The sequence below is a fragment of the Dothidotthia symphoricarpi genome (assembly GCF_010015815.1).
Source record: "Dothidotthia symphoricarpi CBS 119687 unplaced genomic scaffold P153scaffold_14, whole genome shotgun sequence".
Lineage (NCBI taxonomy): Eukaryota > Fungi > Ascomycota > Dothideomycetes > Pleosporales > Dothidotthiaceae > Dothidotthia > Dothidotthia symphoricarpi.
In genome coordinates, this window is record NW_022985021.1 from 66,865 (window position 1) to 89,753 (window position 22,889).

General features: G+C 48.7%; 9 protein-coding genes across 9 annotated transcripts; 2 read left to right on the forward strand and 7 right to left on the reverse strand.

The window, feature by feature from the left end:
• Positions 1 to 46: 46 nt before the first annotated feature.
• On the reverse strand, positions 47 to 2,033 carry P153DRAFT_343582 (FAD-binding domain-containing protein). The gene is made up of 2 exons (XM_033666010.1): positions 1,687 to 2,033; positions 47 to 1,638 (listed from the first exon to the last, which is right to left on the reverse strand). Exons 1-2 carry the CDS (start codon positions 1,938 to 1,940, stop codon positions 198 to 200), a joined length of 1,695 nt encoding a protein of 564 aa, XP_033521865.1. The 5' UTR covers positions 1,941 to 2,033; the 3' UTR covers positions 47 to 197.
• A 911-nt stretch (positions 2,034 to 2,944) lies between these two features.
• On the forward strand, positions 2,945 to 4,355 carry P153DRAFT_343584 (uncharacterized protein; the record flags this gene model as incomplete). Its single annotated transcript, XM_033666011.1, has 8 exons — positions 2,945 to 3,092; positions 3,158 to 3,183; positions 3,237 to 3,273; positions 3,322 to 3,392; positions 3,444 to 3,466; positions 3,522 to 3,681; positions 3,731 to 3,834; positions 3,880 to 4,355. The coding sequence occupies 8 exons, from the start codon at positions 2,945 to 2,947 to the stop codon at positions 4,340 to 4,342; spliced, it is 1,032 nt and encodes a 343-aa protein (XP_033521866.1). The 3' UTR covers positions 4,343 to 4,355.
• A 340-nt stretch (positions 4,356 to 4,695) lies between these two features.
• Positions 4,696 to 7,870, reverse strand: P153DRAFT_424146 (glycoside hydrolase family 115 protein; the record flags this gene model as incomplete). The annotated part of the gene is made up of 3 exons (XM_033672472.1): positions 4,696 to 6,396; positions 6,450 to 7,285; positions 7,342 to 7,870. The coding sequence occupies 3 exons, from the start codon at positions 7,868 to 7,870 to the stop codon at positions 4,696 to 4,698; spliced, it is 3,066 nt and encodes a 1,021-aa protein (XP_033521867.1).
• Positions 7,871 to 8,498: 628 nt separating this feature from the next.
• P153DRAFT_50529 (uncharacterized protein) lies at positions 8,499 to 9,007 on the reverse strand. The gene has a single exon (XM_033673243.1). The coding sequence runs from the start codon at positions 8,782 to 8,784 to the stop codon at positions 8,530 to 8,532; it is 255 nt and encodes an 84-aa protein (XP_033521868.1). The 5' UTR covers positions 8,785 to 9,007; the 3' UTR covers positions 8,499 to 8,529.
• A 2,881-nt stretch (positions 9,008 to 11,888) lies between these two features.
• On the forward strand, positions 11,889 to 13,977 carry P153DRAFT_358366 (uncharacterized protein; the record flags this gene model as incomplete). Its single annotated transcript, XM_033666791.1, has 6 exons — positions 11,889 to 11,943; positions 12,067 to 12,139; positions 12,228 to 12,787; positions 12,909 to 13,324; positions 13,375 to 13,458; positions 13,510 to 13,977. The coding sequence occupies 6 exons, from the start codon at positions 11,889 to 11,891 to the stop codon at positions 13,975 to 13,977; spliced, it is 1,656 nt and encodes a 551-aa protein (XP_033521869.1).
• Positions 13,978 to 14,767: 790 nt separating this feature from the next.
• P153DRAFT_387224 (general substrate transporter) lies at positions 14,768 to 16,364 on the reverse strand (the record flags this gene model as incomplete). The annotated part of the gene is made up of 5 exons (XM_033670621.1): positions 14,768 to 15,445; positions 15,495 to 15,740; positions 15,807 to 16,154; positions 16,203 to 16,297; positions 16,349 to 16,364. 5 exons carry the CDS (start codon positions 16,362 to 16,364, stop codon positions 14,768 to 14,770), a joined length of 1,383 nt encoding a protein of 460 aa, XP_033521870.1.
• A 1,902-nt stretch (positions 16,365 to 18,266) lies between these two features.
• On the reverse strand, positions 18,267 to 19,163 carry P153DRAFT_256667 (HET-domain-containing protein; the record flags this gene model as incomplete). The annotated part of the gene is made up of 1 exon (XM_033662781.1): positions 18,267 to 19,163. A coding segment is annotated over one exon (897 nt), but the record flags the coding sequence as incomplete, so codon positions are not given.
• A 665-nt stretch (positions 19,164 to 19,828) lies between these two features.
• P153DRAFT_368119 (A1pp-domain-containing protein) lies at positions 19,829 to 20,993 on the reverse strand. The gene is made up of 2 exons (XM_033668435.1): positions 20,296 to 20,993; positions 19,829 to 20,243 (listed from the first exon to the last, which is right to left on the reverse strand). The coding sequence occupies exons 1-2, from the start codon at positions 20,910 to 20,912 to the stop codon at positions 20,036 to 20,038; spliced, it is 825 nt and encodes a 274-aa protein (XP_033521872.1). The 5' UTR covers positions 20,913 to 20,993; the 3' UTR covers positions 19,829 to 20,035.
• Positions 20,994 to 21,144: 151 nt separating this feature from the next.
• P153DRAFT_368120 (uncharacterized protein) lies at positions 21,145 to 22,184 on the reverse strand. Its single transcript, XM_033668436.1, has one exon. The coding sequence runs from the start codon at positions 22,155 to 22,157 to the stop codon at positions 21,621 to 21,623; it is 537 nt and encodes a 178-aa protein (XP_033521873.1). The 5' UTR covers positions 22,158 to 22,184; the 3' UTR covers positions 21,145 to 21,620.
• Between the last annotated feature and the right edge of the window lie 705 nt (positions 22,185 to 22,889).

The window sequence follows — 22,889 nt, forward strand, 5'->3', positions numbered from 1 at the left end:
GTCTCGTATGTGCAGAATCGGATTCAATCGCAGAGTTCAAAGATCGCTTATATACAGCCTTGGATTCTACAACAAGACTTTGATTGACATTTTTTTTAGCTTGAGTTCTAGTATCGAGGCGACTAGAACCGGATGAATCACGTCCCAGCCATATCACTACAAAGTGATCAACTACATAGAGCAACACTATACAAACCTCATCCCGCCCGGCACATACGTCCATCATCGTGAACAGTCCACGCCTCGCTGCCAACACCGACCGTGGCATAGAAGAGATCAAGAGGATCCCATTTCTTTTTGATACTCAGCAACTTGTTGTAGTTTGAACCCCAGAACGTTGTCTGGAAGTTAGGTTGGCGCCAGTCACCCTCGTTGGCGTATGCACCGCTCCCAGGGGTTGCAGCCTCAATAAGGGGAATGATTTCTTTCGTCATTTTCTCCTGGGTTGCGATTCCCTCCGACCATGGGGCAGTGAAATTCCAAGGAAGTGTCAAAGTCGCATGCACAATGGTGTCTCGCCATGCTGGGTGAACCGAGGTTGTATTGTGAGAACCAAAGGGCTTAACGTTTGTCCCGACGCCAATCCAAGTCACCCCTTTTTCCACAACGGCTTTCCAGGTTTCAGTGATATTACTCACAACACTGCGTGGTATGAAACGAGCCCCGTACTGTGCGGTACCTATTTTGATATTTCCAAGAGGAAGGGGACCGTAGTACTTGTCGTAATGCTCATAGTAGGTCTTGTACTCGGTATAGGAGGTGGTGTAATTGATGCCTTTAGAATCGAGTCTGCTGACAAAAGGTGCGAGGATGGCTTTGACTTGGGTTGCAGTTTTGTTGTAAGCGTTGATGGGCGAAATGGAGAAGAACGAGTCTGTAAAGTAGTGAACGACCATAGTTCCCGCATCCACCATGGCGGGCAACTCCTCGTGGAACGCCTGAATCGCATCGTAAAACACAATCTGCGAGTTGTCTGTAGTGAAGAATGACAAAGATGCGCCACTGATAACGGTATCTTTGTAGGTCTTCACAGTCATGGACACCACAATGCCGTACGTGCTACCGCCGCCGCCGTTCAAGGCCCAGTAGAGGTCGGGGTTCTCTTTCTTGTTGGCGTTTACTAGCCGACCAGTTGCTGTCACGACCTCCCAGTTGAGAACATTGTCAGCAGAGAGGCCAAAGCTAGTACTCAATGCCGAATGTCCGCCTCCTTGAGTATATCCACCAGCGATGCCGACTGTAGGGCACTCCCCACCGACGACAACCAATCCATTGTCTCGTGCAGCAGCCATAATCTCAAATCCTTGAACACCAGCGCCGATCTTGAAGGCTGGGCCGCTGTATTCTGAGCTGTTGTAACTTTGGATCAAATCGATGTTTTTGAGGTGGTGTGTCCATACGGCCAATGAGCCCGCCCCAGTAGAGCGACCAAGATAGTCGTGGCCAGTGTTGCGAACTACGAGACGAAGATTCTTCAAAGCAGCAAACGCAATTGCTAGTCGCACGTCCGAAGCTCCAGAGGCATCCACAGCATATCGCACGTAATTGCCGAGCTCACACGGGCGCTCTCGAGGCTGGAAAGGATCACAGCTCTGATTGGCGAAGATCGGCGCCATTACAGATGAGGAGGAGTTGTAGCTAAGGTTTTGTAAGTTCAACGTTTTGGTTGTAGACAACCATACATACTGAATTTCCTCATACTGCCACTGGCTCTTTAGATCGTTACAGGTAGTGGCGTCAAAATCCGATCCGTGGCACGGCGCCCCGAGCGGCACAGTCGCGATTAGGCGCCCGCCTACTGTTGTGTTGAAGACATCCCATTCAGATTCAGATGGCCATGCCTCATCTCCTGGAAAGGCTTTACAGCGGCTTGCAGACTGGCAACTGGCAAAAGTCGCGCAGAGGAGCGTGCATGCGAGCACGAGCGTGAAACGCGGCATTTGGCTTTTCGGAAGGAAGTTGCTAGTCAGACTGCAACAAATGTTTTGCAAGACAACTGTTGCCCTATAAGTACATCAAACAATCCTCGGACCCACAAAGGTGCTTTACCCTAGCATGGCGAAGGAGGTAGCTTAGACACTGGAATTCTATTGCATGGTACCACTAGCGCGAAATGAAACCGGGAAATAAGCTGGTGGTGGGGCGCTATCTGTGCCGCAGGGAAAGTGTACAGTTGTAGGTTTGGAATTAGCGTGAACAAGTCCTACCGCTATTTGAACCTCTGAAAGCAACTTGCTCTTTCTGCAATGTTTGCACTTGCTGTGAGGGCATAGTAGTGCTCGTTGAGACCATGACCTTATTCCCACCGACACTCCCGCGCTAAGAGATAGGTCGTCCTGCCGCCAATCCCCGACAGTTTCGCGGTGTGGCTAATTGGTTGCTCGGTATTTTCCCTTGAAAAGGGTTGATCCCGAGGCAAAAATTCCCAGGAGACTGGTAACGAGGGGATTTGCGCCTTGCTAGCTTGGAACTTCTACGCAAGGATAGTCTGGGTCAACAACAGCTATGCTGTGATACTGAGTTCATACTGATGCATAGGCCACGATGTTCGTTCCTGAGCACAACGATAGACAGGGATTGATCATGTTCGCCGATGGCGTGACACCGGGATCTAGCACTTAGCCTACAAAAGCTGCCTGACGATCAGTGCTCAAGCATCTTTGCGTGCCGCCATGGACTGTGTGGTCGCTGAAAATAGGCGAAACTTTTTCACTTCATCAACGCGAATAGTCATCAATCTTGTACGCATCCTGCGACCTAAGAAGAAGTCATGATCCGAAAAAGTTTAATTGCGCAGTGGTTTCTCAGACCGAGTGCCTGCCGCTGTGAATAAGTAGCCTTACACTTTGTGGTGATATATAGTAAGAACCCTTCCTAAAAGAAGATTGTACATGGTTCTATGTCTTGCATAAACGTCCTCTGGTAGTGTATCGACTACAGCATGATGGTTTGGGCATACAACACCGCAGACGATGCTGTCAACGATGGAATTCGAATAACCATACTTTCCACTGTTCTTACGACACTGTCACTTTTCATCTTATCATTGCGGCTCTATATCCGAGGTTGTATGATAAAGGCGGTCGGGCCAGGTGAGTTACTCGTACTGTATGGTTCTAGTCACTTGATATCTCTTGCTAATGTGTCACACCACCAGATGACTGGATTTTGATCTTTACCTGGGTAACCGAGCACACTAGCTTTTTCCAAGGGTGTTTGGACTGATATTGTGATAGATTGCATCTTGTGGCTTTGCCGTAGTGACCATAATTCGTATGTCCCTCTTCTATGTTACTCAACTGTAGATCTAATCTGCTGCAGAAACCAAATGGGGACTTGGATTGAAGCACCTGAACGATATGCCGGTCGAAAATATATACAAATTCGGGCTAGTGAGATCGATACTATCCCAAGCGTACACATACTGGTACTAATTAGACTAGGTACAATACATAGGAGCTCCATTGTATGCATGAAGATCAATCACAGGCAAGAAACCGGTAGGCTGACAAGATGAGCAGCTATATCATCAGTATTTTGGGATTCAAACTGAGCCTTCTTCTGTCATATCTCCGGTTCATGACCAGGGGTGCATCACGTAACGCCACAATCGTGGTGATGGTAACTTGCACGATTTTTCACCTTTGTTTCCTCCTGGTTCAAATCAATCTTTGTCAACCGGTGAGTTCTAATGTGAGCCGCTATGTAATCTCAGACTAAAGTGGAACAGGTCACAAAGCAATGGGATCCAGCCATCACTGGGGGAAAGTGTTTGCCTGCTGTTCCCGTTTACACTAGCATGGCTTCTATCACCATCATCTTTGATATTGCAGTGTAAGTCATATCATCACAAGGAAAAGCACAAACTCACTCAACTAGCATGGTGTTACCGTTCCCGGTCTTGATCAAAAGCCAAATTCAGAAGCGGAAGAAGTTTGCACTTCTAGGTCTCTTTGCACTTGGCACCTTCATCACGATCATTCAGGTTTTGCGTATTCGAACAGTTAAGAGTCTCTCTAACTATCTTGACTCATCAAGCATCATCATATGGTCCATAGTCGAAAACAACTTAGGCATAATCGTCGTATGTATACCGACGCTAGCACCCCTCTTCAGGTATTTTGCCGAGAGGACGCAAAGGAGCTCCACGACCAACCCTGCGGAACGATCCCGGTCAAAGAACATACTAGGTCCACGGAATGGGCCAAAACAGGGTACATTTCCGCTTGGCAGCGGCACCGATCAGCTATCGAACATTTGTGCATCAGTGGAAGGAGGAAATGAAGAGTTCATTCTAGGTGACATCGCTGTCATAACCAAGACGACAAATGTCACGATTTAAGACAATACTAGGCGGTAGTGGATTGTAGTTGACTAAGCATTTGGTTGATAATTCCTCATTTGCAGTTGGGAGTTAACTTGGTTACGATTGGATCGGACAATATTACTATACTGCCAGATGCTTGTCGAGACATCGATCAGTTATACTCCCAAGCATCAAAGAGATTACGTCCTGCATCCTCATTGAAGCTATAAAATTTGACACAAATATCGTCGCTCTAAGGTGGATTTGATGTTGACAAGTCATGTAATGATATTGCTTATTGTCTTGGCTCTTACGTTGCACAGTTTACTTCGTAGAATTGAGAGAATTGTTTTCATGAAACTCAACTTCTACATGTGGAGGGTTCCATTTTAAACCCGAAAGCTTTCAGGTGGCCCGTTGTGACTATATACCACACCTCCCAAATCGAGTACTACCTTCTGCAAGATAACATTGGCTTCTGCTAACCAGATCTTGAGCGTATGCTTCCCAGGTTCGACCTGCCCAAAGTTGGTGGTATTATACCACGCGTTTTGCGCGACCGCGGTGCCCCAATTTACTGGAAAGTTTGGTTGTGGTTGATCGATCACATATTGCCGCCTTTGTTCGGGCTTGTCGTCTATTTGAGCGATGTATGCCAAAGGCTTTTTGGGGTTGATGTTTAGAGAAGGCGATAGTATGAGCGTGAGATTCAGACCCTTCGAGGAAGTTGTCGGCGTGTATGTGTAAAAGTCATATTCGAGCGCGGGCGCGGTGGAAGAAGACAGAGATTCAGCAAGCGAGTCGTTCAACTTAACTGCGGAAAGCGTGCGGCCATATTTGGGCAGAACCGCGTATGTTAGATTCGCGTGTGACGAAGAGGGAGTGATGCGTGTGTAGTGTTCTGCTTCCCAAGCTATCTGGCCGGCGGACTCGACGAACCCAGCTGTGAATGAGGACGGTATACTGGTGTGGTTGACTTGTACCACAACCTGCGGATTGCCGCCCTGCGTTCCATACCCCGTCGTGCTACTAATATTCAACGTCGACTTCCCGCCAAATCCTTCGGGAATTGAAGTCCAATTCACGTTCACATATACCCTAGTATCTTCGCTCTCTGGGTTGAGCGTACCAGACCTTTGCGATAGTGTGATGAAGGGGTCTGCGGAAATATTCCAGTCGAAGCTTTCAGTTCCAACATGTGCAATATCCAGCCAGCGTGGTGGAGTGAAAGGCGAAATAGCTTGGAGATTCAGAGAGGAGCCGCCGTTGCTGTGGTATTGGTCGTCACCTGGAATCGTGGCGTTGCTTCCTTCAACCGATATACCCATATCGCCTGCGAGAGACTTTTCGAGAGTCTGCACCCAGCGAAGATCAGGTGTAGATTGGCGCATTGGTTGTTGCCAGTATCCCTTGTACCCTAGATGGGTCTGGTCCATCATATGCGCCCACTTGCCGCCCAACAACTCATCAAACCGCTTTGTGAGGTTGTGATCAATAAGCATTCCGTCGATGACGTGTTGAAGCCATTTGTTTGCACTGTTTCTGCCCATGCCGCTGTAGATGATGTTCCGCGCGCCCGCAATCTGTATGTCTACAAAATTCCCGCCGGCAAGTACACGATGCAAAACCATTTGGTAGAATGCGGGTTGTTGTGACGCAGAAAGGGCTTCGTTCACTGTTTGCGCTTTTTGACCAATCGCTTGCCAGCGAGACAGAATATGATCAGCTTCCTCGTAGTTCAGTATACTGTACGACGATGGCTCGACCCATTCGAATTTGCGCATGCTGGCAAGCGTACCGTACTCGTCCATAACATCGGAAATAGTCTGAGCATACTGGTCGTCGAAGTTTCGAGCTGCCCATCCGGCTATCCACTGCGGTACCGAAGTTTCGTTATAGGCGTCAATATCGTATGCGATGTCAAACCAATGACTGATGGCCAGCTCGTTGGGCTTGATGTCACCAACGTTCACTATCCAGATGCGATCTGCAGCACGATCTTTCGCAAGACGCATCTGCTCGTAGGTCTTCTGAAGTTGGATCGTGTCTAACCATTTGTAGTTTCGTGAATCACCAACGTAATCGAAGTGCTACAGTAGAGTGTTAGATGAATTGTACAATCTCAAAGTTGAACACGACTCACATAGTATACGCCTGCTCCGCCGGATCTGTTTTTCTCATCACCCACAGGCAGTCTTCGGATGTTCTGAAAGTTATCCTCAGTCCAGAGCAGAGTGACATATTCGGGAACCTGCATTCCTGCCTCAAAATAGTCCTGAACTTCTTTGTACAAGCACCACATCTGAGGCACTTTGGACGCGTCTCCATGTATCTTGTTCAGGATGTCTTGCTGGGCTGTGACTACAGCTTCTAAGACGTCCGTTTGCACATCAGCTGACATGGATGTATCGTCATACCCGCGCATACCAATGGTTACCATGTTCTCGTAAGGTGCGGCACGCTGTGCACCCTCGTAAAAGTAGTCATAAAGCGTTGCGTTGTTAGTCGCCCACTGCCATCCGGATTGGGCGCCTTTGGCGACTTTGCTCCACTCCTGAGTTGCGCGAACCATGGGCTCTGTGTGAGACGTGCCCATGACAATGCCATATTCGTCGGCAAGCGGCTGGTTTCGTGGATCGTCAACGTTGAACATGCCATTCCACATGGCTGGCCATAAATAGTTTGCTTTTGATCGAAGCAGCAACTCGAAAACATGTGAGTAGAACTCGGCTCCAAATGGACAGCCGTAGGCAGACAGGGGATATCTCTTGTTTGCCCATCCCGTCAGCGCAGGCGCTTCATCATTGATGAAAAAGCCGCGGTATCTGACAGTCGGACTCTTCTGAACTTTGGTGGTCTGGAGAGCATGAATCGATGCGTGGGACTTTGCAGGGACATCGGCGAACCAGTGCCAAGGAGAAACGCCGATTTGCTCGGAAAGATCGTAGATTCCGTAGATGGTGCCACGCCGGTCGCTACCTGTGTGATGTGAATATCTTGGCACATGTTTAGCTTAGCTCAAAATAGAAACTAACCAGCGATGATGAGAGCCTCCTCTATTCCATTGACGGGATTTTTCACAGTGGTGCTAGTGTACGCTTCCCACTGGCCCTCGATTTTGCTGATATCCAGTTTTCCATTTTCGATCAATCCATCGATGAAACTTGAATTGCCGATCGTGCCTACGATAATTGTTCCTTGGCTAGCACTTGTGGTTTTCCTATCTTCATTGTGGCTCACGCTCCAGTCTTCGTTGATTCCTGTCACGTTGAAGATAGCGGATGCATTCGCAGTGCCTTTTCCCGTCGCTATCAATGTACCGGTTACACCCGTCACGCGACCAAAATCGACAGCGAGATCATTGGCTGCACGAAGCACACCGGGCCAATCCGCCGCATCGATTTGAATCTGAACGGGCGAGGATTTTGTAGCGAGCGAGAAACTTCCATTGACAACTTCGAAGCTGACAGTTGCTTTGCGGAACGATTCGACTGCGGAGGCAAAATTGATGTAGCAGGTAGACAGAAAAAAGACATGCAATAAAGCGAAAGAGTAGAGCTCCATAGTGTTGGTACCGAAGGTGTAGTGCAGTTGCACCAAAAATACACACCAAAACGACTTGACGCTTTCCTTGCTTGGAAATGGAAAATATTGCAATATATACACACATACTTAGCCAAGGATCTACTTGCTTGACAACGAAATGCTCATGCCTATCTCGGGTTAGGCATAGTACGCAATTGTGCGACATCGCTGATCACACCTGTTACCCGGGTATTGTTATGATCAAAGTCGAACAACCCCGCTTGTAACGTGAACAACCCTTGAATCCACTCTATGAGGTAACATCCAACCGTGAAATTTTTGGCTGAATGTGTCATATCGTCTTAGGACGTGATGAACGAGATCCTGCCATAGAGGTATTAGTTCCATTACGCTAAGTTTTGGCGATCAAAAAGACGTTGTCAAATGATGGGACGCAGATTGAATTTATCCGAGACCCGTTGTAGGGATGTTGCCAGCATCACTTTGGAAGTCATTTGGATCTGTCCTTGTCGTATGTAAAAACCACGCGTGTAGATCTAGGGGCGGATGTTCGGAGATGCAAGGTGGGGTAGCGCAGGGATGACACTTGCCAGGCTAAATGTAATACCCCGCATAAATGCAGCGTCCTTGTCTAGCACTCTAGGTACCCTCATGGCTAAAACTCTTGTACCAACACCTCACTTTAGCCAGTTTTGGTACACAACCTCCTGTCCGTTCTTGTCCCTCAAGCCGGCGTAGAATTCGTTTAGCACAATGTTTGCCACTTCTTCAGCAGAAAGTCCAGCGTGCCGGAACGTACCTCCATGCCCAAAAACACCACATTGGATTCCATTGTGAGCAAAGCTGTCCAACTGGCTCTTGCTTGCCATAAGTATCGTGATACTGCCAAACATTTGAGGAATGAATCCTTCGCGTATACAAAGGCCAGTCATCAGAAGAATGAGGAAGGCTGTTGTCCAGACGGGATACCTGATAATATATGCGGGATGTTCGATATGCCGACCAGGCGAGTGATCGTCTGATTGTAGACTCTTATCCTGAGTCGAATGTCGGGATAATCACGCGCGAGGCACTGCAAGATAATATGATCATTCAGGGCAGTGCATACCTACGGGAGCAGCTTGGTGCCATCTTTGCATACAGTGGTACTTGCACACATGGAATCCTGACTTCACAGGAGAAGGCTGCATGCTTCAGCTGGTTTCTCTTCCAACATAACGATGGCAGCCTTGCTCATCGAGAGTTCTCGTTGGAAGCCATGGAGTTCTTCAGACCATGCCATTGAGATTCTTGGAGATGTCGACGTCAGTGGTTCGAGAAATATTCGATCGACAGATGTATGCAAGAATAGATCGTCTTCAAGCATGAGTACCATATTGGAAGCTCAATTACAGCCATCTCATCAAATGGCAGCTGAGCAGTTTCAATTGTTTGATCGGGAATTTCCATCGTCAACGTCGACGCCGCCTGTTGATGAGTCAAACCCATTCGCGGTTGGAGCTCAAGTTTTCATTTCGAACCTGTTTACTACCGACGAGAGTGAAGCAATTGCAGTCTATGGGGAAGCGTCCTCCTGAACACGGTCCAGCCGACCAAATATGAGTGGAACATTGAACAACACCCAGATTGGGACTCTGCATACTCGGCAGTTCCATCCTGACGCTCAATTGTACCATGGCGGTAGGTCTAATGTGTTGCAAAAGTCTCTACTTCCTGGCTTTGCTTATTGCCTACTTCCAACGGCGAACCGACTCGCTACGATACGACCTCAACCTGCTCCTTCGCGTTTGTCAGTAGTAGCGACAGGCCAGGTAATGGATCCATCCCCGGTAGTTTCTATCCACCCAAATTTGAATCCTCAAGACCTGGACTTTGTCGAAAAGGCAGGAGATTACAACATGATGGATGACTCAACACAACCCCCTACAGTTCAGATTCAATCTCCTGTAGCAGTTCATTCCCCAGCAGGATTGCCCTCATTCTGCCCTGATCTTGCACCATCCGCAACAACCCTGCAGATTACATTTTCAGCTACTCAGTATTGCATCATTAGGACTCCTCTCATACCCATCACTCGTGGATTGACTCCAACAAGATACCTCTCGCCTCTGCGGCAGAGTCGCCCAGAGCCGATCCGTACCCTGATATAGCACAGCGACCGGCAGCGGACTGTCTTCCAGTATCGACTTATGGGGAGATTTCTAGAGGCTCTATGTATAAGCCAATAATGTCCTCGGTTCCAAAATGAGGTCATAAGGGCCTAGAGTTTTCAACACGTGCGCGAGAAGCTTTTGTGACAGCAAAGCCGCCGACAGCGATACGTCCGCAGCCAGTTACGAATCTTTCACTAGTCACTTCTCAAGCCAACTGCAACTGCAACACTAACTCTCACATAAGCTGAGACTGTAGATGCACTACCCGAGATGGCACAACGGTTGAAACTTCGTTATCTCCAACCGCAGCTGAGACTGTCATTGCGATGAATGCTCAAGCCGCGATGACTGCGTTCCTGACTATACACGCAGATTACAACACTCAACGCTTACCAGGGCAAGGCAATCGAAACTTCGTCTGATCATAAAGTCAGATTCGAGCATGGTTCGAGATCCAGGGACTGCCGTTCGATCAACTCCCAAACTCACATGTCCGCCTTTGGGCCATGACACGAAAAGTGTAGTGACTCCAGAGTTGACCGACATTTGGCTGTGTGACTTCCCCGTCAGCATCCACAAGATCTACGCGTTCTTCTCATATTCTCTCAAAGTCCGAGAGATTGCCTACTGCGCCATGAAGATGTGGACCGCGACGCAGATCACGGAGGCCGTAGCGTAGTACCATGGCCTGACCGAGAATACGGCATGCCACAGGACTGCTATCCAACATTGGTTAAAGACAAGCGTTCATGAAGAACTTTTTGTGGCCCATTCCAATCATCCCTTCCATAATGTGCCGTCAAACATGGTTAGGGATATTGGTATGGATCTAAGCGCCGTCTTCCACGACTACTACCTTTGGGATATGGGAAAGGGTGTTGCACACTTTTTCAGTGGTCGAAACGCGCAGCTTCTTACATAGGTCATTCAGCATATCAGGATTGTGGTTCAGATCAACAAATACGTCCCAGTCAACTGAAAGACTATGCTCGCGTTACTGGTATCTTCGTTCCGTTGCACCTTTCGATGGGTTGCAACGTAAATGTAGTGGCCGAAGATCCCTCCTCCCATGACGTTCTGAAATCGTTCAGTCGTGGCTACAAGCAAACACTCGGATATGGCCCCGGATATATTTTGGTTGATAGGCAATCCACAGCTATATGGAGGTTGGTTTGGTTAGAAATTTCTCAGGAAAGTGAAGAAGGTCCATCACATTGTCCTTCGTGCTTTGTTTGCTTTGTTTGTGAAGATTAGATGTTACGTAACGGTATGGGACTTGAAGTATCAGGAAGCTGCAGAAGACTTGAACAGGGTCCTAGAAGAATTTCCTCAGTCAAAACAATCGAAAGATAGCGACTAAGAAGAGCTTAGCTATGGGTTACACCTCTTTCAGGTTTCATAGAAAGTTTGGAAACGTGCTTGCTGAAAATGCTGCAAGATGTCACTTGAGCTTGTCCCACTCAATCTCCCGTGTGATCATGCCGTGAAGGCTATTCAAGCCGCGATTATCGTATCTCTCAATCCTACCAGATGGTGGCTGATTAGGCTGCTTGACCCTCTCCAGAATTCGTTTCCTGCATTCTTTATATAAATTCTATCATTGTGCGTAATTGTTCGCCCGATCTGTCCCCTTTGCACAATTGATACATTTGGTCAAACGTGTAGTGCGGCTGGCGTGATCGATGTAGATCAACATGTAGCTGATAATTCACTATATGATCACGCCCGAAGCTTCGCATATTGACATTTACTATCTAGAAGCAAAAGTGAGTGATTACACCTCTTGAGAAACTACAATCGATATTCACAATCTTACAAGAAGACTGAGGAAGCTGTTCGATGCACCCATACCACTGGATTTTGGACCCAACTAGTAGTCGCCAATGTGGGCTCGCGACTTTCCCTGTTCTGACGATCTCGTATCATTGGTTCAAAAAGGTACGTCACATCGTATGGATGTCATTCTGCGCTCGAGTGAAAGTAGGCACGAACCACGCTAGAGTTACCTTGAAGGTCTAAAGGTCTAACCCGACAACTAACCCTCGCATATACAGTTAACAGTAAACCCAACTACAACTTTTCCTAATCCGTTCGCACTGGCAATTGAACTGGCAATATTGCGACAAGAATACCTGTAAGTATTTGACAAACTTTCTTCATTCCACACAGCGCCTGACAGTGTTTTTAGAGAGACAATCTATCGTTTCGATTGTCATGGATAGCTCCACCCCATTCCCTCAGGTTCCACCGGGCAGCACTCTTGGCCTAGCTAAGACGCAGCATCAACTTCAGGTCCCTGTGGACCTCACGTTCCAGCAGCCTCGGTCAGCGCACGACATCGCAGAACTCCATCAAGAGCTCGCCTCGAAGAGTCCCGCCGCTGGTCTGAACCGCTGGCAGCTCGAGAGCGAACTCCCATATCTCGTCTTCAAACCCGATCTCCACATACTCGTCCGTCGGGTTCTTGATGCCAGCGTAAAGCAGTGGGATCGCCAAGCGGATAGGTTCGAGAACGCGAAAGGCCTTCGGTTCTGGCAGAACCTCGAAGACGGTACGCGTAGACTGATCCACGAGTGGGTCCAGTTGTTTGACCTTTGTGAGCACTACCTCATGATAGCGCCTTTCGACGTCCAGGAGATGTACGCAGCTATCAAGGCCACCGACGCCCGAGCCAGCCATCAGGCATCGGATGCGACATTCGACGGGCTCCCGGATCTGGAAAAGGCAGCAAGGAAGCGGGAGAAGCGGGACAGTCGCATTAAGGGTACTGCGGGCAATAACAGTAAGTGTACTCGGCAGATACTGAGATCAGACGCTGCTTTACTCGATGATTACCACGATTTTGCAAACCGCCTACCCTTTTGAACGTTTGGATCTTTACCCACTTACTAACACCAGAACAGTCGCAGCTTCTCAGAGGACGTCTCATGGCATGCCCAAGCGGAAACGAGCAGACACCACAGTCATGGCAGAAACCGACGAGACCGCAAACTCAGATTCTGCTATCCAACATCACGACCGTCGACATCAGAATTCCATTGCTGATGCTCGCCATAACTTCGTGGCTGCACTTCAAAGCGACACGAAGAACAAAGATACCGCGGAGGAACAAACCCCAAAGAAGAACAAAAGCAAGACTCACTATCGCTGGAGTCAAGGACGTCTTCGAGTTTGGCGTGAAATCCTCCGTCGCCCAGACGCCGAACTTCCCGACTCAGCTTTGCGTGAACTCGTTAACGAGCTCGAGAGCACCAGCACAGCTGCGTCAACCAATATCCGGCTTTGCAACTACACTTTGAGTATTGAAGAGATTCTCTCTGTAAGTGCTATCTTCTTGCTTGTTATCACATATATCTAACGATATGCTAGTTCTTTCCTCAGCATTCCTCATGGCGTGAAGTTTGCTGCCGAATGATGAAGAGCTGGACTGCCTCCAATGTTGTTCGTTACTTTGTAAGTGACCCTCTTATACAGTACCCTATGGCATCACTAACATCTTCGCAGTACTGGTCAAGGGATCTTCAAAGCAAGGTGGCCTGCGAACGTTCGACGATTCAACACCGATACGGCGTAGCCAAATCATGGGCGACAGCAAATGCCTCTGCAGCTGAAACGGTGACGAGTGATATGCGCAACATATCTGCAGCCAGCGGCTTGGTGGGTTGCGACAAAGTTGACCCTTTCGATTGCTTCGTTATTGACCTTGCCGAGGGCTTGCATCCAGATCGACTTCCCACAGGTAAGGGAGCCCAGTTGCTGACTCATGTTTACATGCATGTCCGAGACGTCACAGGCGATGCGAACTTGAAGTTAAGCGACGTCAATGTGTACGCTCAGACTCATGGTATCTCAGTTCCTTTGGAAAATGTATTGGGAGATGATCTGGTTGTTGAAGATGCGACCGCATTTGAGCGTCACAGAGACGAGATCATTCAGTTCTATCAAAACAGGTTTGGTCATCCACCTCGATAGAATATGGAGGCTGAACTCACATTATCTCGAGACCAATCGACGGAATGTCAGGGTCATCGCATGGATGATGGCAGTATTGTTAGCGTCGGTATCCTAACATGTATGACAGACGCTGAATCTTTCGTAAGTAATGACATAGACAAGGGGAGTGACAAGTTCACACTGATGAAGTCAAACTGGTAACTTCACAATCCAAAATGACATTTTTAAAGTAATGTCTGGTTCAAATGGACTTTGTTCTCAGGTGGAAATTACCATCAAAGAACGAAATGAAACCTGATCTATGTGTCTAATATTGGGCACAACTGTACCGTTGATCTTCAAATATGAGAGTGATGAAGACATTGCTCATGTAAGAGGATTTGTCTTTCGCCACTGAAGTCTGAGAATCAAGCACTTCTTGACGTAAACTTTGAAGCACTGATGTGATTGGTTAACTTACCGAACATCTTCGATGTACACTCCAGGGAGATCCAGAACGTTTTATCTACGTCGTGGCAGAGACAGGTTGTCAGTGATCTACATGATGTGCATGGACAGTGGCTGTCAACATGACAAACTTTGCGATCATCTCGAAACCCATCTGGGAGGCTTGACTCGAGCAAAGACAATTCATCACCAACACCCTGCACAGCCGCCCTCCAATAATACAGACATATCTGGACTCCATTCGATGATTTGACTTACTGGGTGTCTCCAACCGTCATGCCATGGCTCCTATCTAGATCGTCATTTTGTATTAATTACCGACTCTACCCGCTTTACGTCAACATCTTTCCCAGCCACTAACTCAAGATCTTTGCTTCTTACGACCTCTCGTCCGTCCGTCAAGATAGATCTTCCTCGTAGTTGCGACCAGACTGCTTGGTGCATCGGTTTTATGAACAATTCGTCCATTTCTTTGAAGCGAGGCACCCTTTGTCTCAGGCACAAGAAGGAAGCTCCAGATCCCCATCGCAACAAGAATCGAAGCAAAGAAGAAATATGCACCGTATGCCAAGTCGGAGGTTATGTAGGGTGTACTCCTAGCAATAATAAACGATCCCAGCCATGTGTCTGCTGTGGTGAGTGAGACACACAACATGCGGATGTCAAGCGGGATGATTTCCGACGCGTAGGTCCATGTGATACCTTGCCATGTTGCACAGACGATGAAGGCGTTGAGATAGACACACACCATAGCAAGATATCCCCAGCCGTTGCGGTTCACGACGCCCTGGAGAGCGGCGCCAGCTGGGTCAGCTTTCATGACATGGCCGCCAATGTACCACATGGGTATACAGCCGAGAGCTGCACCCCATACGAGGCCCTTGCGACGTTCCACGCGCTCGACGACAACAAAGGTAAAGGTTACCATGCCGAGCGTCTTAGAGATACCGTAGAAGCCTATAGAGAACAGTTTGAGGGATGTGTCTAAGATGCCGAGGGTTTCGAAAATGCGTGGAGCGTAGTAGGTGATGATGTTGACCTACATCAAGATCAGCATGCTTTTGGCAAACAAGAAGAAGGTTGCTTACACCTGTGAATGACTGTAAAAACATCAATGCCAGACCAATGGCCATACGATTTCTAACGCCCTCCTGGAACAACTTCTTGAACTGCTGCTTTTTACTCATGCGGTTAGTGCTACGCTCCTCAACTTGAGCGCAGATTCCGCTCATCTCATGCTGGATGTACGCATGTGATGCCGGCAGATCTCTCACTAGTGTCAAAATTTTCTCGGCGCCCTCGAAGTTATCGCCTCGCGCCAACCATCGAGGTGACTCAGGACAAAACGCGACACCACATAGTAGCAAAACGCCGGGTATGAGCTAAATAGCTAGTGGTACGATCCACTGAGCTGGTCGTTCCACGTTTATGGTCCGGTCGCAGGCGTAGTTGATCCAGAAGCCCGGCATACCTCCACCTTGTGATGCGATTTCGAAGATTCCTATCAGTCGACCTCTGATGGACGGTGGAGCGACTTCAGCGATGTATATGGGAACTGTCATGGAGGAGATACCGATGCCTAGACCTGCGACCGCTCGCCCGCCGTATATTCTCTCGAGAGTACCTTGGGCGGTAGTCATCAGTGTGCCACCAAGAAGGAAGATGGAGGAGGCAATGATCATTGTCTTCTTGCGACCGATCTTTTCCGCCAATGGGAAGGCGAAAAGAGCGCCGAAGAAGCAGCCAGCCTAGGAAATGGTCAGTTGGTCGCTTTACGTAGAAGCCTTTTCACTTACCTGGAATGTTGATACAATGATGCAATGAATTGTGTCGCGTTTACTTTGAGCGACGTTTCTCAGTCCAAAGTCACGTCTAAATGAGGTGAGTGCCACTATCGCGCCAGTCAGATTCGTGTCTTCCAGTGTCACCATATATTACCTACTAGCGAGCGCCGACATGGACGCGATTGCAGCGATAATATGAATTCTCCAATTTCGCACCTCCGGAGGGTCTAAATTGCCCGAAGCGTGAGTGGTAAAACACCCCATCTTCTGTGATATCGAGGCCCCTCGCGGAGGTAAAGAGTAATGTTCTGTGACTCCTGTCCAAACCAGGTGCAAGGTTGGAAGTGTGTGTGTGTTCGTTTCAACTGTTAGGTTGGAAAAACGTATAGACAATTTAATTGCGGATGTTTGTCCTGGACCAACTCAAATGCAATGACACGTCGATAGCGGTCACGCAGAGAGCATGCAACCATTTATAACAGTTTTTTTCCCGGTTCTTCGGGCCAAGCGTACCGGCCGTACCTCATCAGATTAGGGGATATCGCCATCTTGGAAATCGCCGCATCTGTGTAATTTGAGAACACGCACGCGGGCACTTTGATGCAACACATTCTCCAATGCCACGTCAGATAACTTGTCTTGCAAGCGCAAAAGATATGCCATCGCACCGAACCTGGAAAAGGATCACTTGGCATCGGTCATGGTGAAGATGTGACTGCGTTTTGACTTTCATTATGATGAATGTTGTAGGCAAGGATACTGGCTTGGTGTGCATTTTCTTGCCCTACGTACCTTGGCGTGTGCGACCGTGCAAGATGGTGGGAGTAGTCACCAATCGGCTAGAACGCCGTTGATGAACGCGGGGTAAGAGTGGGGAAGATATAGGCTTCCGTCTTTTTCGAATCTGGAAGTTAACACGAACATGCTGTGTACACAGTAAATCGGTAGAAAAAGATTGTCCTTTAGACAACATGAAATACGGTGTAAGAAGACCAAGACATGACGAGTGTGCTCCATCACATGTGTGATAGGCTGTTGCAGCCATGTAGTAGACCAACAGAAGTTTTGTAAGCATATTGGCTGTCTGGAGTCTTCACTAGATCCAGTAAAGAATGGAATAGGATGAACCTGTAATGACCGGAAGCCTCCTAACGTCATGAAGTTGATTGGAACTGTTCCTCGTCGCTCGCGTTAGCGTAGCTTGATAAGTTGCAGAGGGCCATCTTTTCCCAAGTCTTCTGCACCATACAGATAGCATTCTCCAATTACCACAAAGTGGTCCTCAACTCGTCGCAGGATGAAGGGAACGGATGCTCCTTGCAGACGCCATATCACATCTTCTGCCCGCGCGGCAGGTGGCCCAAATGAAACCCCGGAACTTGTCCGGAACGTCCCCTCATTCATACGTTTGGCCCATCTGGCGTTGATTATCTCCATCTGATCATCATCGAAGTTTGACAGAATTTGGCTGGTGTCATCGACGATGCAATCATAAACTTTCACGTAGAAACTGATCCTGCCACAGTCACAACTTCTCGATTGACTCAAAGACGCATTATTGATCTGCCGATGCTCTCCGGGCCCCACGAAAAGCCTATCAAAGTTGCGTACACTAGCAACGTGAACATCGCCGTTGCAACGAAATCGGTGACGTTCTTCGCGAAAGGCATCGTCATCGTCCAGAATTTGTGGTGTCACCAAATCCGAGTTTGGGGATGCCTTTGACCAAGTGAACACCTCATATTCATGCTTATATCCACCGTTTTCGTTCAGAATGAACGTCGGGATGTTGTGACCAGGAGAGCAAGTGAGCTTGCCATTATGAAATGAGCAATAGTGATGATCGTAAAGCTCGATAGCTCGAGCCCGTCTCAACTCAGTCGTCACAACATCCAGCTGTACTCCCCTGACAGCTAGCACAGACAGAGAGTGCAAGGAAGTAGATGCGTAATCTTGTCTGGGATAAGCGCAGAGGGAAGGGGCCAGCTCTATCGTTGTGGTCTTCCACAAGCTTCGCTCAGTCCACTGTCCTGGATTATTGAATTGTGGCTTCAGCGGTTCAATTTCCGACAGTTTAGACCAATCCGGAATCCATGAAGGCATCTGATTATTCGGGTCGTAGCGCAAGTGAGAAAGTATAGCCAGCGAGTTGCGAGAGGTGATCAGGTATACCGCGATATGAGTGAAAACCTCGACCACAGAGAGTTCGTAGTTTGCTTGAACGGTATGACTGGGATCGTCAATTAGGCTCAACAAAGCGAAGATTTTGTCCCTAGAATCACTCGCCAAGCAGTTGCGTGTGGCATGGAGTGCAGCGAGTAGATCGACCTTCAAATTTCGGTGTGTTGTCCATAGAAAAACTCCTGGCCAAATACCACTCCGAGGCCGAAGGCCAAGCTGGGAGAGTCGTCGTTTTGACAGATCTGTCCAATTTATGGCATAGCTACCAATGTAGAAAATGGCCACCTTCGCAAGAACAACTTCCTGGACAATCCAAATTCGTTGAAACCAAGGCTTACAAAACAATTCATCGGCATCTTTCCGCTTGTCATTAGGATTCATTCCATCCTTTTCCACCGAGGGGTCAATATATTTGAGCAGATGATCGAGGCGTAGAGAGGAGTCGCCTGCATAGATCAAGACCCGAGATGCCAATGTGTAAATATCCTTCATGATAGACACTTGATGGTTCTTTTCCCTAACCGTTTCCTGGTCGATGCAGACGGAGTCGATCCAAAGTGTGCGTCTCAGCCCGCGACGCCGGAAGCGTCTCATAGCTCTCTCACAGTTAGGCGTCACAAACATGATTTTCTCCGAGCAGATGATAGCTTTCGATTGGGAGCGATCACCACGTTCGTCTGCCCACGTATACGAAACCGCTTCGTATTTTGGGTCAGCATCCAGGTTAACTTGGTAGATTCGACATTGGATTGCTTCGTCTTCCATGCCGGGAAGGACTTCGATTAATCTGATACTTCTGCCCATGTGAAGATTGAGTGGTGTATGCTTGAATCTCCAATCCTTCAAAACAACACCGTCGTCCGTGCACATCTCTTCAACTTTTGACAGAGGGATTTCTGTGTGACGGGTTTTCCGACATATGAGGCGAAGGATTGATCGTACATGGTCAGTCGAGGTAGGCTGCAATGCTGTATCGTCAAGAGGGGCTGGAGTTCCGCAAGATAAGCAGGTCCAAATATCTCCAAATTTCTGGCGGTCGGGTACACGACATGTACAGAACTCGGATTCCATCATCGGTAGGGATCTGGGTGAAACGGGTTACCGAGGAAGTCCGAAGACCTTGGGCGACAGAGCCATTTAGGTTGTTCTTCAGCTCCTCCATGCGAAGTACGCTTGGTGGTGGCTGTGCATCGTCGAGTTGAGCTATGTGGCGCCTCATTGGCGTAAGAGATAGGCGAGGTGTCATGCGCTCTCGAAAGTGCAAGGCGTAAACCTTGATGCAGTGACAACACAGCCTCCTATGTTAACCTTGTCGAAGATGCCCTGAGGCCTCAATTTTAACTATCATCCTCCGCCCTACATACTTGCAGTCAGTTCCCAGGTACACTGTGTTGTTGGATCCGATTCTATGATATAGCAGGTATTACACTCATTCATAAAATCACTTGGACATCGTATCAACAGAACAAAGAAAGTCATTCGTTGGCAGCCTGGAATTTCAGCCTTGTTCATGCCCGGGGTATATGCCATCCTTTCGCACCTAAACGCCAATACCATAAAAAGACAGCCTTTTCGTGAAATCCAAACCACGCGGGGAAGGCTGAGAGTGAAACTCCCCATGTTTTCGTGGACATCTCACGCGAGATAGTTCTCAGCTTCACGCACTAAAGCTCAGACTTTGGCTTGCCATCTTCCTTCTCCACCATCACAAAGTCATCATCCTCTGTTTCCTCCAGCTTCTGCTTCTTGCTTGACGGTTGTTGGGTATCTTCGACGTCCTTTGGTTCGGTGGTAGGTGCATCAGGGAGCTGGGATTCGAGTCCAGTTTCGTCGGTAGACCGATCCTGCTGTTCAGCAGGCGGGAAGAACTTTCTACACACCATCTGTAAGCAGCCGTCCTTGCAAACACACTCTGACAACTTACGGTATGTTCTCGATGTACGCATCCTCATCTTTCTGCATGAAGTTGCAGAAGATGATCCGCTCCAGCAACTCCGCCCCTTCTGCTTCCTCCAAAAACTTCCGTGTCGTCTCCAATGCAACCAGGCTTGCCTCTCCACTTGGATACCCATAGACGCCCGTACTCAGCGCCGAAAATGCAATACTTGTACATCCCTCTCTGGCCGCGAGTTGCAAGCTCGTTCTGTAACACCCGGCCAGTAACTCCGCCGCCCTGCTCCTCCCTACTCGCCAGTATATAGGACCCACAGCATGGATGACCTTATCGCAGGGCAGTTCATATGCGTCGGTGATCTTGGCGCTACCTGTCGCACACCCGTTCAACGTCTCACATTCGCCGAGCAAGCCAGGGCCTGCTGCGCGGTGAATGGCGCCGTCGACGCCGCCGCCACCCATCAGCGAGTTGTTTGCAGCATTGACGATGGCGGAGACGGCGAGAGTCGTGATATCCTGACGGATGACAGAAATCTTGGTGTTGAAAGCGCTGGAAGGCGGGTATGTGGCGGGTGGGCTGGAATCAATCTCATTACGCGCGTAAAGGTCTACGAGGGTGGGGATGTCGGAGAGGGTAGTTGGCGCCATTTTATGACGGTTGTGCAAGCCGCGACGGGTGAGGACTGAGGTGCGGTAGGTAAGGGACCGCAGGAGGATTCGTGAGTGGAGCATATCAGTTCGTGTTCAAGGGCTCTGGGGCAGCTCTTGGTATAATGGGAGCTTGGGCCATGCTTAGTAACCTTCACTCAGTTCAATATGACGTAGCATGGGATCTTCATAGCACTAGCATCTTCTCAACTTTGTGCACTCTATGGATTAACTACTACACGCTCACTCTTCACACTGATCTACGAGCTTATGGTCATAAAGGTCTTGCTGGCTAGATTCAAGCCGCATATGACGTCATGATTCACGTCGTGAAATTTCCCGTCCATTGCTGTGCGAACGAACGACATTACTCATTATACAGACTCCGTCAATGATAGCACGTCGAATAGATTTGTCCTCTTCGTTCATTTGAGCAAACCCAAGTGTTGCTTCTGACCAGTTGGACGATCCCAGAACTTGCCAGTACACAAATCAATATCCCAAGATTTGTAGATACAAAAGTTGACTCAGGCTGCAAATGATCAAATCTATTTTTCAGTTGAACATGTTGGTCCTATGACAACATCGTTGTATCCAGCATCCACCTCAGTCCTTCGAACGCTGAGAACCTCGAACTTAAATCCAAACGAAGCCACCCACCTGTCAGCCAACGGACGACTACCTTACCAGTCAAACTCCTGGCCTTGGTCACGAGTAACCCTTGTACACATGTGGAGGATGTGCGATCACAGATGCAGCCATTCGTTGTGCTGAACCATGGTCAGGCCGCATAGCCTCCATCTCAACATCTTGAGCGGGTTTTTTGCCCCCACGAACTCTGCGCCTGTGCATCCATCTGCGAAGCACTACAAAGATACAACCCAGGATTCCGGCAGCGACTAGCGCTCCGGCTACGATGGCAACGGTTACCCATCCTGTCACGCCGTTGTCGGGCCCAGGTCCGGTGTAGGGGACTATGGACTGCGTGAGCGTCGGTGTTGCGACTACGGATGGTGTTGGTGTCCAGGTCGGTGTCTCCACCCATGATGACTGTGGTGTCCAGGGCTGCTCCGTCCATGGTGGTGGTGGTTCTGGAGTCCATGAAGGTGCGGATGGTTGCCAGCTTTCCCACTGACGCGCGGTGATAATATGAGAAGTAGAATGTGCCGGTGTAGTTAGGGTTGCGGTGCCGATGATAGTGACAAAACTGTATTCGACAGTTGATAGACCTAACTTGAACGACATGGCTGTGGACGTAACTTAGGCTCGGTGTGTTCTGTGCGTAAGCTCGGTGGGGGATTGTTCGGGTTGTTCAAACTGGGAATTTGCGTGACTGGAAGCTTCTGATTGCACGTGAATGGAAGTTTTACGTGATCGTGTTCCAACGAATTTGTACGAAGATTCATATGCACACTATGGGCCCTCTCACTTCATGTGCACACATCGTTCAAAGTTGTGAATCTACTACTCGTTACTAACAACATTCACCCAGTCCCTTTACACAGGCCATCCATAGAAATAGTGAATTCTCGTCTCCTCAATTCAACAACATAGCTAACGCAACAAATCTCTTCGCACTCTCCCTGAAACCATTATTGACCTTCACCAACCCCCTTAATGATTCTCCAGCCTGTCTAAACTCCGCGCCGTCTTCGCCGACACCGTCCCCCGCGTCGGCCACGCACATGCCATCACGACCAAAACCAACAACACAATAGCGCCGGCAACACCGCCGATTACTAGCGCTGTGTGTTTGTCCTCGGGCGTCCAAACGTGTGGCTGCACTAAAGCCTGGGCGGCCACGAGCGTGGAGTTTATGGCTGGCATTGTGGTATGGTTGCGAAGATGGGGTGACTGGAGATGTTTGGGTGGGTATGTGGAAGTGTGATTGAGTGTTGTGTGTGAATTCGCGGATTTGTGGGGTGTGGTGGATGGCGAGTTCATGATTTTATGGGCAGTCCGGACGTCTGCGCTGTG

Excerpts from the sequence above, each read along its gene's own strand:
- P153DRAFT_368119 (XM_033668435.1), bottom strand. The coding sequence starts at position 20,912 with ATGGCGCCAACTACCCTCTCCGACATCCCCACCCTCGTAGACCTTTAC. Across the intron at positions 20,244-20,295 it reads GCGTACATCGAGAACATACC|AAAGTTCTTCCCGCCTGCTG; the intron begins GTAAGTTGTCAG and ends GATGGTGTGTAG.
- P153DRAFT_368120 (XM_033668436.1), bottom strand. The coding sequence starts at position 22,157 with ATGTCGTTCAAGTTAGGTCTATCAACTGTCGAATACAGTTTTGTCACT.
- P153DRAFT_343582 (XM_033666010.1), bottom strand. The coding sequence starts at position 1,940 with ATGCCGCGTTTCACGCTCGTGCTCGCATGCACGCTCCTCTGCGCGACT. Across the intron at positions 1,639-1,686 it reads TGGCAGTATGAGGAAATTCA|CTACAACTCCTCCTCATCTG; the intron begins GTATGTATGGTT and ends ACAAAACCTTAG.
- P153DRAFT_50529 (XM_033673243.1), bottom strand. The coding sequence starts at position 8,784 with ATGACTGGCCTTTGTATACGCGAAGGATTCATTCCTCAAATGTTTGGC.